Source organism: Triticum aestivum, chromosome 5A, assembly GCF_018294505.1.
Source record: "Triticum aestivum cultivar Chinese Spring chromosome 5A, IWGSC CS RefSeq v2.1, whole genome shotgun sequence".
Classification (NCBI taxonomy): domain Eukaryota; kingdom Viridiplantae; phylum Streptophyta; class Magnoliopsida; order Poales; family Poaceae; genus Triticum; species Triticum aestivum.
The window spans coordinates 5,504,303-5,518,806 of NC_057806.1; the positions used below are offsets into that span (position 1 = coordinate 5,504,303).

At 44.3% G+C, this 14,504-nt stretch overlaps 1 protein-coding gene across 2 annotated transcripts; it reads left to right on the plus strand.

The window, feature by feature from the left end:
• Positions 1-9,389: 9,389 nt before the first annotated feature.
• On the plus strand, positions 9,390-13,358 carry LOC123106286 (serine protease Do-like HtrA). Of its 2 annotated transcripts, none has more exons than XM_044528494.1 (10): positions 9,390-9,715; positions 9,856-10,002; positions 10,097-10,251; positions 10,464-10,751; positions 10,906-11,036; positions 11,902-12,019; positions 12,097-12,189; positions 12,285-12,344; positions 12,463-12,552; positions 12,632-13,067. In XM_044528494.1, exons 1-9 carry the CDS (start codon positions 9,517-9,519, stop codon positions 12,550-12,552), a joined length of 1,281 nt encoding a protein of 426 aa, XP_044384429.1. In that variant the 5' UTR covers positions 9,390-9,516; the 3' UTR covers positions 12,632-13,067. The 2 variants fall into 2 exon arrangements, with proteins under 2 accessions (XP_044384429.1, XP_044384428.1); XM_044528493.1 differs by lacking the exon at positions 12,632-13,067 and adding an exon at positions 13,135-13,358 and having other exon boundaries at positions 9,391-9,715.
• The last annotated feature ends 1,146 nt before the right edge of the window (positions 13,359-14,504 follow it).

Sequence of the window (14,504 nt, forward strand, 5' to 3'; positions counted from 1 at the left end):
CTCCCACTCACTTTCTTGTAAATACAGGCTTCTCTGAAAGTCTGTATAAACCCAAATGCTTTGATCACACTATCAAAGAGTTTATTCCAACTCCGAGAGGCTTGCACCAGTCCATAAATGGATCGCTGGAGCTTGCACACTTTGTTAGCTCCCTTTGGATCGACAAAACCTTCTGGTTGCATCATATACAACTCTTCTTCTAGAAATCCATTCAGGAATGCAGTTTTGACATCCATCTGCCAAATTTCATAATCATAAAATGCGGCAATTGCTAACATGATTCGGACAGACTTAAGCATCGCTACGGGTGAGAAGGTCTCATCGTAGTTAATCCCTTGAACTTGCCGAAAACCTTTTGCGACAAGTCGAGCTTTGTAGACAGTAATATTACCATCAGCGTCAGTCTTCTTCTTAAAGATCCATTTATTCTCAATTGCTTGCCGATCAACGGGCAAGTCAACCAAAGTCCATACTTCGTTCTCATACATGGATCCCATCTCAGATTTCATGGCTTCAAGCCATTTTGCGGAATCTGGGCTCACCATCGCTTCTTCATAGTTCGTAGGTTCATCATGATCTAGTAGCATGACTTCCAGAACAGGATTACCGTACCACTCTGGCGCGGATCTTACTCTGGTTGATCTACGAGGTTTAGTAGTATCTTGTTCTGAAGTTTCATGATCATCATCATTAGCTTCCTCACCAACTGGTGTAGGTGTCACTGAAACAGTTTTCTGTGATGCACTACTTTCCAATAAGGGAGCAGGTACAGTTACCTCGTCAAGTTCTACTTTCCTCCCACTCACTTCTTTCGAGAGAAACTCTTTCTCCAGAAAGTTTCCGAATTTAGCAACAAAAGTCTTGCCTTCGGTTTTGTGATAGAAGGTGTATCCAATAGTTTCCTTTGGATATCCTATGAAGACACATTTCTCTGATTTGGGTTCGAGCTTATCAGGTTGAAGCTTTTTCACATAAGCATCGCAGCCCCAAACTTTCAGACACGACAACTTTGGTTTCTTGCCAAACCACAGTTCATAAGGCGTCGTCTCAACGGATTTTGATGGTGCCCTATTTAACGTGAATGCGGCCGTCTCTAGAGCGTATCCCCAAAACGATAGCGGTAAATCAGTAAGAGACATCATAGATCGCACCATATCTAGTAAAGTATGATTACGACGTTCGGACACACCATTACGCTGTGGTGTTCCGGGTGGCGTGAGTTGCGAAACTATTCCGCATTGCTTCAAATGTACACCAAACTTGTAACTCAAATATTCTCCTCCACGATCAGATCATAGAATCTTTATTTTCTTATTACGATGATTTTCAACTTCACTCTGAAATTCTTTAAACTTTTCAAATGTTTCAGACTTATGTTTCATTTAGTAGATATATCCATATCTGCTTAAGTCGTATGTGAAGGTGAGAAAATAACGATATCCGCCACGAGCCTCAACATTCATCGGACCACATACATCTGTATGTATGATTTCCAACAAATCTGTTGCTCTCTCCATAGTACCGGAGAACGGTGTTTTAGTCATCTTGCCCATGAGGCACGGTTCGCAAGTACCAAGTGATTCATAATCAAGTGGTTCCAAAAGTCCATCAGTATGGAGTTTCTTCATCCGCTTTACACCGATATGACCTAAACGGCAGTGCCACAAATAAGTTGCACCTTCATTATCAACTCTGCATCTTTTGGCTTCAACATTATGAATATGTGTATCACTACTATCGAGATTCAATAAGAATAGACCACTCTTCAAGGGTGCATGACCATAAAAGATATTACTCATATAAATAGAACAACCATTATTCTCTGATTTAAATGAATAACCATCTCGCATTAAACAAGATCCAGATATAATGTTCTTGCTCAACGCTGGCACCAAATAACAATTATTTAGGTCTAATACTAATCCCGAAGGTAGATGTAGAGGTAGCGTGCCGACCGCGATCACATCGACTTTGGAACCGTTTCCCACGTGCATCATCACCTCGTCCTTAGCCAATCTTCGCTTAATCCGTAGTCCCTGTTTCGAGTTGCAAATATTAGCAACAGAACCAGTATCAAATACCCAGGTGCTACTGCGAGCATTAGTAAGGTACACATCAATAACATGTATATCACATATACCTTTGTTCACCTTGCCATCCTTCTTATCCGCCAAATACTTGGGGCAGTTCCGCTTCTAGTGACCAGTCTGCTTGCAGTAGAAGCACTCAGTTTCAGGCTTAGGTCCAGACTTGGGTTTCTTCTCTTGAGCAGCAACTTGCTTGCCGTTCTTCTTGAAGTTCCCCTTCTTCTTCCCTTTGCCCTTTTTCTTGAAACTAGTGGTCTTGTTGACCATCAACACTTGATGCTCCTTTTTGATTTCTACCTCCGCGGCTTTCAGCATTGCGAAGAGCTCGGGAATAGTCTTATTCATCCCTTGCATATTATAGTTCATCACGAAGCTCTTGTAGCTTGGTGGCAGTGATTGGAGAATTCTGTCAATGACGCAATCATCTGGAAGATTAACTCCCAATTGAATCAAGTGATTGTTGTACCCAGACATTTTGAGTAGTGACCAGTCTGCTTGCAGTAGAAGCACTCAGTTTCAGGCTTAGGTCCAGACTTGGGTTTCTTCTCTTGAGCAGCAACTTGCTTGCCGTTCTTCTTGAAGTTCCCCTTCTTCTTCCCTTTGCCCTTTTTCTTGAAACTAGTGGTCTTGTTGACCATCAACACTTGATGCTCCTTTTTGATTTCTACCTCCGCAGCTTTCAGCATTGCGAAGAGCTCGGGAATAGTCTTATTCATCCCTTGCATATTATAGTTCATCACGAAGCTCTTGTAGCTTGGTGGCAGTGATTGGAGAATTCTGTCAATGACGCAATCATCTGGAAGATTAACTCCCAATTGAATCAAGTGATTATTGTACCCAGACATTTTGAGTATATGCTCACTGACAAAACTGTTCTCCTCCATCTTGCAGCTATAGAACTTATTGGAGACTTCATATCTCTCAATCCGGGCATTTGCTTGAAATATTAACTTCAACTCCTGGAACATCTCATATGCTCCATGACATTCAAAACATCGTTGAAGTCCCGATTCTAAGCCGTAAAGCATGGCACACTGAACTATCGAGTAGTCATCAGCTTTGCTCTGCCAGACGTTCATAACATCTGGTGTTGCTCCTGCAGCAGGCCTGGCACCCAGCGGTGCTTCTAGGACATAATTCTTCTGTGCAGCAATGAGGATAATCCTCAAGTTATGGACCCAGTCCGTGTAATGGCTACCATCATCTTTCAACTTTGCTTTCTCAAGGAATGCATTAAAATTCAACGGAACAACAGCACGAGCCATCTATCTACAATCAACATAAACAAGCAAGATACTATCATGGACTAAGTTCATGATAAATTTAAGTTCAATTAATCATATTACTTAAGAACTCCCACTTAGATAGACATCCCTCTAATCTTCTAAGTGATCACGTGATCCAAATCAACTAAACCATGTCCGATCATCACATGAGATGGAGTAGTTTCATTAGTGAACATCACTATGTTGATCATATCTACCATATGATTCACGCTCGACCTTTCGGTCTCCGTGTTCCGAGGCCATATCTGTATATGCTTGGCTTGTCAAGTATAACCTGAGTATTCCGCGTGTGCAACTGTTTTGCACCCGTTGTATTTGAACGTAGAGCCTATCACACCCGATCATCACGTGGTGTCTCAGCACGAAGAACTTTCGCAACGGTGCATACTCAGGGAGAACACTTCTTGATAATTTAGTGAGAGATCATCTTATAATGCTACCGTCAATCAAAGCAAGATAAGATGCATAAAAGATAAACATCACATGCAATCAATATAAGTGATATGATATGGCCATCATCATCTTGTGCCTGTGATCTCCATCTCCGAAGCACAGTCATGATCACCATCGTCACCGGCGTGACACCTTGATCTCCATCGTAGCATCGTTGTCGTCTCGCCAATCTTATGCTTCCACGACTATCGCTACCGCTTAGTGATAAAGTAAAGCATTACATCGCGATTGCATTGCATACAATAAAGCGACAACCATATGGCTCCTACCAGTTGCCGATAACTCGGTTACAAAACATGATCATCTCATACAATAAAATTTAGCATCATGTCTTGACCATATCACATCACAACATGCCCTGCAAAAACAAGTTAGACGTCCTCTACTTTGTTGTTGCAAGTTTTACGTGGCTGCTACGGGCTTAAGCAAGAACCAATCTTACCTACGCATCAAAACCACAACAATAGTTTGTCAAGTTGGTGCTGTTTTAACCTTCGCAAGGACCGGGCGTAGCCACACTCGGTTCAACTAAAGTTGGAGAAACTGTCGCCCGCAAGCCACCTATGTGCAAAGCACGTCGGGAGAACCGGTCTCGCGTAAGCGTACGCGTAATGTTGGTCCGGGTCGCTTCATCCAACAATACCGCCGAACCAAAGTATGACATGCTGGTAAGCAGTATGACTTATATCGCCCACAACTCACTTGTGTTCTACTCGTGCATATAACATCAACATATAAAACCTAGGCTCGGATGCCACTGTTGGGGAACGTAGTAATTTCAAAAAAATTCCTACGCACACGCAAGATCATGGTGATGCATAGCAACGAGAGGGGAGAGTGTTGTCTACGTACCCTTGTAGACCGCAACGGAAGCGTTGGCGCAACATAGAGGAAGTAGTCGTACGTCTTCCGATCCGACCGATCCAAGCACCGTTACTCCGACACCTCCGAGTTCTTGGCACACGTACAGCTCGATGACGCTCCCCGGGCTCCGATCCAGCAAAGCTTTGGGATGAGTTCCGTCAGCACAATGGCGTGGTGACGATGATGATGTTCTACCGACGTAGGGCTTCGCCTAAGCACTACAACGATATGATCGAGGTGGAATATGGTGGCAGGGGGCACCGCACAGGGCTAAGGAATGATCACGTGGATCAACTTGTGTCTCTTGGGGTGCCCCCCTGCCCCGTATATAAAGGAGCCAAGGGGAGGGGCGGCCGGCCAAGGTCGGCGCGCCAAGGGAGAGTCCTACTGCCACCGGGAGTAGGACTCCTTTCTTTTCCTAGTTGGACAAGGAGAGAGAGGGGAAAGAGGAGGAAGAGAGGAAGGAAAGGGGGGGCGCCGCCCCCCTTCCCTTGTCCTATTCGGACTAGGAAGGGGAGGGGCGCGCGGCCACCTCTTGCCTCCTCTCCTCTTCTCCCTTAAGGCCCATGTAGGCCCAATAACCCCCGGGGGGGGGGGGGTTCCGGTAACCCCCCGGTACTCCGGAAAAATGCCGATTTCACCCGGAACGATTCTGATGTCCAAATATAGGCTTCCAATATATCGATCTTTATGTCTCGGCCATTTCAAGACTCCTCGTCATGTCCGTGATCACATCCGGGACTCCGAACAAACTTCGGTGCATCAAAATGCATAAACTCATAATAACTGTCATCGTAATGTTAAGCGTGTGGACCCTACGGTTCGAGAACAATGTAGACATGACTGAGACAAATCTCCAGTCAATAACCAATAGCGGGACCTGGATGCCCATATTGGGTCCTACATATTCTACGAAGATCTTTATCGGTCAGACCGCATAACAACATACGTTGTTCCCTTTGTCATCGGTATGTTACTTGCCCGAGATTCGATCGTCGGTATCCAATACCTAGTTCAATCTCGTTACCGGCAAGTCTCTTTACTGGTTCCGTAATACATCATCTCACAACTAACTTATTAGTTGTAATGCTTGCAAAGCTTATGTGATGTGCATTACCGAGAGGGCCCAGAGATACCTCTCCGACAATCGGAGTGACAAATCCTAATCTCGAAATACGCCAACCCAACATCTACCTTTGGAGACACCTGTAGAGCTCCTTTATAATCACCCAGTTACGTTGTGACGTTTGGTAGCACACAAAGTGTTCCTCCGGCAAACGGGAGTTGCATAATCTCATAGTCATAGGAACATGTATAAGTCATGAAGAAAGCAATAGCAACATACTAAACGATCGGGTGCTAAGCTAATGGAATGGGTCATGTCAATCAGATCATTCAACTAATGATGTGATCTCGTTAATCAAATAACAACTCTTTGTTCATGGTTAGGAAACATAACCATCTTTGATTAACGAGCTAGTCAAGTAGAGGCATACTAGTGACACTCTGTTTGTCTATGTATTCACACATGTATTATGTTTCCGGTTAATACAATTCTAGCATGAATAATAAACATTTATCATGATATAAGGAAATAAATAATAACTTTATTATTGCCTCTAGGGCATATTTCCTTCAAGTTCTTGATCCTATTTTGCAAGTCTATAGTCACCTACTATGTGTTATGATCCGGTAACCCCGAAGTGACAATAATCGGGACCACTCCCAGTGATGACCATAGTTTGGGGAGTTCATGTATTCACTATGTGTTAATGCTTTGGTCCGGTACTCTCTTAAAAGGAGGCCTTAGTATCCCTTAGTTTCCATTAGTACCCCGCTGCCACGGGAGGGTAGGACAAAAGATGTCATGCAAGTTCTTTTCCATAAGAACGTATGACTATATTCGAAATACATGCCTACATTACATTGATGAATTGGAGCTAGTTCTGTGTCACCCTATGTTATGACTGTTACATGATGAACTGCATCCGGCATAATTCTCCATTATCGATCCAATGCCTACGAGCTTTTCACATACTGTTCTTCACTTATTTACTTTTCGTTGCTACTGTTACAATCACTACAAAACCCAAAAATATTACTTTTGCTACCGTTACCGTTACTTCCATACTACTTTGCTACTAAATACTTTGCTGCAGATATTAAGTTATCCAGGTGTGGTTGAATTGACAACTCAACTGCTAATACTTGAGAATATTCTCTGGCTCCCCTTGTGTCGAATCAATAAATTTGGGTTGAATACTCTACCCTCGAAAATTGTTGTGATCCCCTATACTTGTGGGTTATCAATGTGCATTACCGAGAGGGCCCAGAGATACCTCTCCGGCAACCGGAGTGACAAATCCTAATCTCGATCTATACCAACTCAACAAACACCATCGGAGACACCTGTGGAGCACCTTTATAATCACCCAGTTACGTTGTGACGTTTGGTAGCACATAAAGTGTTCCTACGGTATTCTGGGGTTGCATAATCTCATAGTCATAGGAACATGTATAAGTCATGAAGAAAGCAATAGCAACATACTAAACGATCAAGTGCCAAGTTAACGGATGGATCCCGTCCATCAAATGACAACACATGTCTATGGCTAGGAAACTTAACCATCTTTGATTAACGAGCTAGTCAAGTAGAGGCATACTAGGGACACTCTGTTTGTCTATGTATTCACACATGTACTAAGTTTCCGGTTAATACAATTCTAGCATGAAAAATAAACATTTATCATGATATAAGGAAATATAAATAACAACTTTATTATTGCCTCTAGGGCATATTTACTTCAGGATCATGGTTCTGGTCTCTCTGTTTCCCTTTGTGACATATGAAGACATAGTGTTGAAGTAGTCAACCAGGGGAGGTGGCGCCGTGTGGTACGAAACGGGCATGCTCGTACCAAACGCCGTCTGGCGGGGTTGAATCCAGCAGATCTCGGGTAGGGGCTCCCAAATGGGTGATCTTGGCTTAATGGTAACAAGACAAAGAGGGACACTATGTTTACCCAGGTTCAAGCCCTCTCGAAGAGGCAAAACCCTATGTCTTGCTTCTGTTTTATTGATTGTGGATGGGGTACAAAGTACATGATGATCTAACTCTAGATCGTATGTTAATGAATCTAACCCTACGGTCTAAAACTCTTGGCTTAATTATATGGCACCGGGGGTACCTAGGGTTTCATGTAGGTCGGTTACATGAAGGGATAAACATGCTGGTGATTCAAATGTGTCTTGGAGTGTGTGCAAAGTCTTTGTAGGATTCCATCTGGTGTACGCCATTGGGAATGACAAACATGGCCCACTTGTTAATTGTCTGGGGGTCCTCGGCCCAGCCCATGATTGGGGGACCGATGTGGATAGCACCCCTAATCTAGGACACCATCATTGTCTTCGCCTCCGGACTAATCTGTGCGGCTGGTCGTTATCCCACTTGATCACTTCATAAGGTAGGTTATTACCATGTCAATCAACATAATTGTCACCCATAATTGGGTGTTTCCCAACTAGTGCTCCAAAATCTTTTCTCCTATAGAATACTGGTTAAATTGGGCAAAACGAATGAGCGAACATAGTAAAATTCTGGAAATCCTATAACTACAATGCAAAACAATGAGTGAAAAGTGAAGAAAAAATGGACTCATAAGTGCGCAACCGTGGCCATCACCGAGGGTGCCGAGGAGGCGGACGAGGGAGGTGGAGCAAAGGAGCATGGGGTAATACACCGGTTACCCGTGTAGACGCATATGGGGACGCAGAGGACGTTGTGACTAATGGGAATCGAATTGAGGGTGAGTCTGAGCCGAGCCAAAAGACAACATCACAACATCATAGGAGAGGCCACCGTCAGATGGAAAGACAAAGGCGACAATGATTTGTTGCCCTTGTGTGTGTGGGGGGGGGGGGGATAAAGTTTGTGAGAGAGACGGTTGGAAAGAGAGCGGCAGCGGCGATGTTGGGGGGGGGGGGGGGGGGGGGGTTAGAGGCGAGACACCAGACTCATGTATTGTAAGCTGGCTTTTTAAGGAGTCCGGTTGTAGATGCTCTTAGATGAAACAAGCTTCAACTAGACAATAGACAAAACTTTAACCAGGCGACTGCTCAAACGAAAAATTTGCAACCATTGACAAAAAAGTTTCAACCATATATGGAAAGAGCTAGCTCTAACCGGCGAGAGAAAAGGTTTCAAACAGACATGGCGCATCCCTAAAAAAAAACAGACACGGCGCAACTAGAAAAGTTGCAACTGCCGACAAAGAAATCTTCAATTGTATATGGAAAAAGCTTCAATTGGCGACACAAAAAACTTCAACTGGCGACCAGGGGAGGGAGACGAAGATGGTACGTGTTTTTTATTTTTTGCTGGAATCAGTGACACGAAAAGCTGTAACCAGAGAGTCGATTTGCTGGGACCGGCATCAGGCAGTGGCAAGCTGCGACGGTGGAGAGCGGCTGGTAGGTGAGGGAGGTGCTCCACACCGGAGACGTCGCTGGGATCGAGGGGGGAGGATTGAGGGGTGGGCAATGGCGTCGAGCGAAGACGAACCAGCTTCAGTTCAATCTGAAGCGTTCACGGAGGGCCAGATCGGACGCTCGCGCGGTGACCGGCGCCTACCAGTACGAAACCGACCGTCAATCTGCCAACAGACCGACACAGTCCGGAAACTAACACAGACCACAACGAGGCCTTAAATAGGACGGCGTTGGCGTCGACTGAGAGTCTGAGATACACCCCCCAAAAAGATACTCGACCAATAAAAGACAGAGTCGGCGGCGCGATTGCAAAGGGGATCGGCGATCAGAACAAGAAGATGAGTGCGGGTGTGGAGAAGCCAAACAACAAAAGGGCCACGGCGGCCGATCCGACCAGCCGAGGCGATGCCGACGCCAAGAGGACGAAAAGGAATCTGGGGAGCGACGGGGAAGATACTCTGTCGCCTGGTTCCGTCGACCATGCGTACGCCCTTGTCTTTGCCAAGATTGCACAAGACGAAATAGACCAAGAGTCAGGTATATATATGATTGCGCCATCCCGTAGCCACTATCCAAGTTTTCAACCGAGAATTCCTAAATAATTATACAAATTGTCTTCCTCTTCTCGTGTATGATATGATCTGATCGATATCTGTTTATGTTCCTGCCGCCTGTAGCTCCCCGCCCTGTGCAAATTCCTACAATCGCTTACTTCAAACCTCCGACCTTGTTTCACACTGATGAGCTCTTTTCTGTCCGTCGGTCTGGAACAAAGGCCGTGCTCTCGGCAGCCAAATTTCTTCTAGGGGTTTCATCCTCTCTCGGTACGTGCATATGTGGTCTTGTACTACGTACCCTCCATGTTTCGGATTGTTCGTCGCGCAGCTTGATCGTATATCTTGTGCTTGAATCACACAGATGGTGAACCGCTAAGACGGTGCTCTGGCTTCTGGATTGATTGGGATGAGGAGAGCAAAACCGGCCTTGTTCTGACAACCGCGCGGCTGATTCGCACAAAGGATGCTCCTGTCAGCGTCTGGTCAGGCGGTGAAGAGTATGCTACAAACGCTGATGTGAGTCAATGTGTTTCTTCTATTAATGTACTTTCTTTTCAAACTGGTTCCATCGGATATAAATAAATTAATCTCCGGTGTAAATCTAACTAGTTGCAATTCACAAGTTTTTTCTTGCTATTGGCCTTTTCAAATAACAAAATGGAAACAAAACATATGTGTTTGCTTACTATTCAAAAATCCTATATAATCTGTCTCACAACTTTTTTTAGGTCACTGTTCATTTGCTAAATGGCACCAGTGCAAAGGGCCAGCTGGTCTATCACCAGCCCCACTACGATCTCGCTTTCCTGAATGTTCAGATGGATCAACCAATCAAGTTACCATCTTTTAATGAAAAAGATGTAGAATTTGCTCAAAAGATTTTTCGACTTGGAAGAGACAATGCCTTAAATCTAAGGATAACATATGCTAGAGCAGAATATCTGAATCCAAGCATGTATGAACGGTACCACAATATATATTTCCGTTCTCCAGATGGCCATGGCGATGATAATGAGGTAATATATCTTATCATGAGATAGTATTGTATAGATTTGTTACAATTTTGAGTTTTGTTTCATGACAACTTTGTGTTCTATATTGCTATCTATTGTTATAAGATTTTCCTTGTTCTTGCAAACTCTCATATGTTGCCAATATGAATTGTTGCAGTATGACAATGGGGGGCCAGTTATTGACTTGGGTGGAAAAGTGGTCGGAATGGTCAATGACCCTGAGAGATTTGAGTCTTTTATACCTTCTTCCATTGTGCTCAATTGTTTGGATTCATGGAGGAAATATCAGTACGTTTTTCCTCTCAGTTCTGTAATGGTATCAATGAAAATGTGTTCTCCCCTATTGTTTCTTTTTCACTTATTGTTAGAAGTCGAACTATTTCTCGTAGTATCTGTTTTATCATTTTTATGCAATCTAATGACCATAAGTTATGTATAGATTCTACAACAAGGTGATCATTGTTGTGTTTTATTATGTATATATACAGAGAGATATGTTAGTGGCTGCAATATATAACTTAACAACAATAATCATTTATAAGCAAATCAAGAACTGGGTCTAGACAAAAACAAACATCTAGAACCACGCTGAGATGCTGAGAGTACAAAATGGATTATGATGACAACTAGTTATAAGAAGGGTTCTGCTTTGATGTCCTTAGCCAAGTTCTAGAGTAAAGTTTAATGGAAAAAAAATATGTTTTAGGCTTTTCTCTCAATTTTGATGGACAATTTTCCTGAAGCCATCTTTTTTCAAGGAGAGTTTCAAGTTAAACCTATGAGATATTCATGAACAAATGTATTCTCAGCCGTTCTCAGTCGTAATGAAATATGATGTACTCCCTCCGTCCCATAATATAAGAGCGTTTTTGAGTGTGTCAAAAACGCTCTTATATTATGGGACGGAGGGAGTAATTCTTTTACATAATATCATGAAAGTCCCTCTTTAGCATTTGTCAACTACTATGAATGATTCATCCCCGTTGGGCCTTTCTAAAGTCTATTTGAATCAATTAATTGGTTATTGTTGTGTTTTTTGACATGTTAAGATAGAAGCTCGATTCCACCAAAGATTGCTTACTCTGAAAGTGTTATACTTGCGCCCTGTATACCTTGCTTGAAATATATTAAATGATTATCTGATTTGATGTAGGCATTTCGCCCGGCCCCATCTTGGAATGACGTTTAACGCCATCGAACTTCTAGAACCTTCTCATGTTGACATGTTATGGCGTATGTATAACATTGATGACGGTCTTGTCGTTCAAGAGGTAGGGTGTAATGATTTCCTCGAGGTGCTCTATTTCTCATGCATGTAGTGGTTAATTATTTGGCAACTGAAACCTAGGTGTCAAAAGGATCTAATGCTGAGATACTCGGAATCCAAAAAGGTGATGTTATTGAATCTATCAATGGGAAACGTGTTTCTACAACAATTGAGGTGGGTGTATTAATGAGGTGAAAATAAATTATATTTTTGTGATAGTTGTTGGCTTCACGGTCTTGACTGCAATATTTTTTCTCTGCAATTATCAGTTCGAAAATATGCTGATGAGCACATGCAAGGTCCCTTCAGATGTTGAAGTTCATATTTCTGTAAGTACATTTCTATATCATAACAGCGGTTTGCTTGATCCCTGCCATCCATTTCTTTGTGCTGATGTATTATTAGCAAAATGCTAGCACTAAGAGATTTGCTTCGCTAACTCCATAGGTTGGGGTGTTTCACACACTCAAAAAAGAACGAAGCACCATAGAGTTGACTGCAAATTTATCCGAACTTGGAGAAGTCATTACAAGCTAGGTACACATCTCCTCTTTTAATTAGCCCCACCCACAAATTATTATTTCAATTCTCTAGTATTATATTCCATTTTTTGCAGATAATTATTATACAGATACAGTGCTAGCACTAAGTATGTAAGCTTATGTGCGTTGTGCAATACACTCTTACGTGAAACCCATGTGATGTTTAAAATATCATACCACACCATAAAATATGCTGATATTTTGGAAGTTTATGGTTTTCGTAAATGGGTGGTGTGCAGCAGGTTGTGGAGAACAGACTTCTTTTTTTTTACGGGGAGTGGAGAACAGACTTCATCCATGTTTTTTTACCCTAGCATCCATCTTCCATTTGTAGACTTGGAAGTTTTTGGGTTTTTTGGAACAAGAGATGCATGTCTGTGCTTGTAGGTTTGTTGACGGGCGCTAACTTTGAGTTGTGTGACATTTTGCAAAGAATACAGATTAAATATTGATTGCATGTTCACTCTCCGTTTTCTTTTTGGATGGGAATACAAAACATTCGCCTTGAGAGAGGTGGTTTGCATGCCAAAGAGGGATTGTTTATTTGACACTCATTCTGTGTTATAATTCGTCACAGGTCCTACAGGCTGCCAGATTGAGGACGGATGTTTCTATAGTGTGGTATACTATGATGGATACTTACCTGTGACCATATGTAGTATGCTAGATATATTAGAAATAACATCTTTATCTGTAGTTTAGTGCCTTGGTTCTCCAAAGTAGAAGCTCCTTGTGAGATTTTCTGTACTCCTTATTGAAAGCCCTATTAGTGCCCGACGAAGTGTTGTTTGTTGCCTTATCTCATTTTCAGTACACTACAGCTAAGACAAGGGGATGTGGTGTATCCTTGTGCTGAACTGCTGATACAGATCTAGAAAAATATTCATACAGAATTTAGACACTCAAAATATATCAACAACAAGACAGTGCATCTTAGAGCATCTCCAGCCGTTCGGCCCCCCAGGGCGCAAAAAAAGAGCGGTCTGGGGGCGAACCGGCGCTAGTTCGGCCCCTGGGGGCGACCTAGCTCCCAGTCACGCCCCCAGGCGCCACCCCCAGGACGCAGAAAATTCGAATTTGGTCGTTCCCGCTCATAAAAGACGCCACAAGTCCGGCGATCGCAAGTCACAGTTCGGCGTACAAAAAATAGAGCGGCACAGTCGGTGCAACGCATCACTCGGCGGGCACTGCCCCAGGCGTCGGCGGAGTTGGCGTGCACGGGCTTGGCGGTGTCGGAGCTGCTTCTGTGCTGGGCGGTGTCGGCGCGGCTTCGGTGGTGCTGGGCGTCGTGGAGGCGTCATCACGCGAGCTTGGCGGCGGCGGCGTTGAAAAGGGAAGCTGGTTCAGGATGAGGCCGCGCTCCGCCAAGTACCACGCCTTGACCGCCTCGTCGGTGCTCTGGAGCATGACCGCCCCGCCCAGCAGGAAAGCCAGGTCGGTGTTTCTCTTCTTCGCGGCGATGTTGGTCCGGAGCAGGTCGAGTTTGATGGTGCTGGTCGACATCAACGCCGACCACCGTGCATCGGTCTTCTCTTCTCGAAGGACGGCCCGGGCCTGCGTGTCGGCGAGGCAGTGCTCGATGGACTCCTGCACTTGAGCGGTAGCCGTGTCGGCGTATTTCCTCTTCTTGGCACATTTGTTGCCGTCCGGCCGCCCTTCCGATGCGCCAGGAGTCGGCGCGTCCGGCTTGTAGGTCTCCTTGGCCTTGTCGAGGGTGCGCCGGACTTTCGCCCACTTCTGGCACTTGTCAATGCGCTTGTAGACGTGGAGGTACTTGAATTCGGTGTCGCTGTTGCTCTGCCGGTACAGGGCGAACATGTGCAGCAACTGCGTGGAGGAACAAACAGTTGGCGGGCGTGCACAGCAAAGAGAGGCGGGAGACCGGCGTGGCATACCTGATCCTCAACGCTGGCGCCGCTCTCCGAGCGAGCCGCGACCTCCTCGACG

Coding starts and splice junctions, on each gene's coding strand:
- LOC123106286 (XM_044528494.1), top strand. CDS start 9,517: ATGAGTGCGGGTGTGGAGAAGCCAAACAACAAAAGGGCCACGGCGGCC. Junction 9,716..9,855: donor CGAAATAGACCAAGAGTCAG/GTATATATATGA, acceptor TGCCGCCTGTAG/CTCCCCGCCCTGTGCAAATT. Junction 12,190..12,284: donor GTGTTTCTACAACAATTGAG/GTGGGTGTATTA, acceptor TGCAATTATCAG/TTCGAAAATATGCTGATGAG.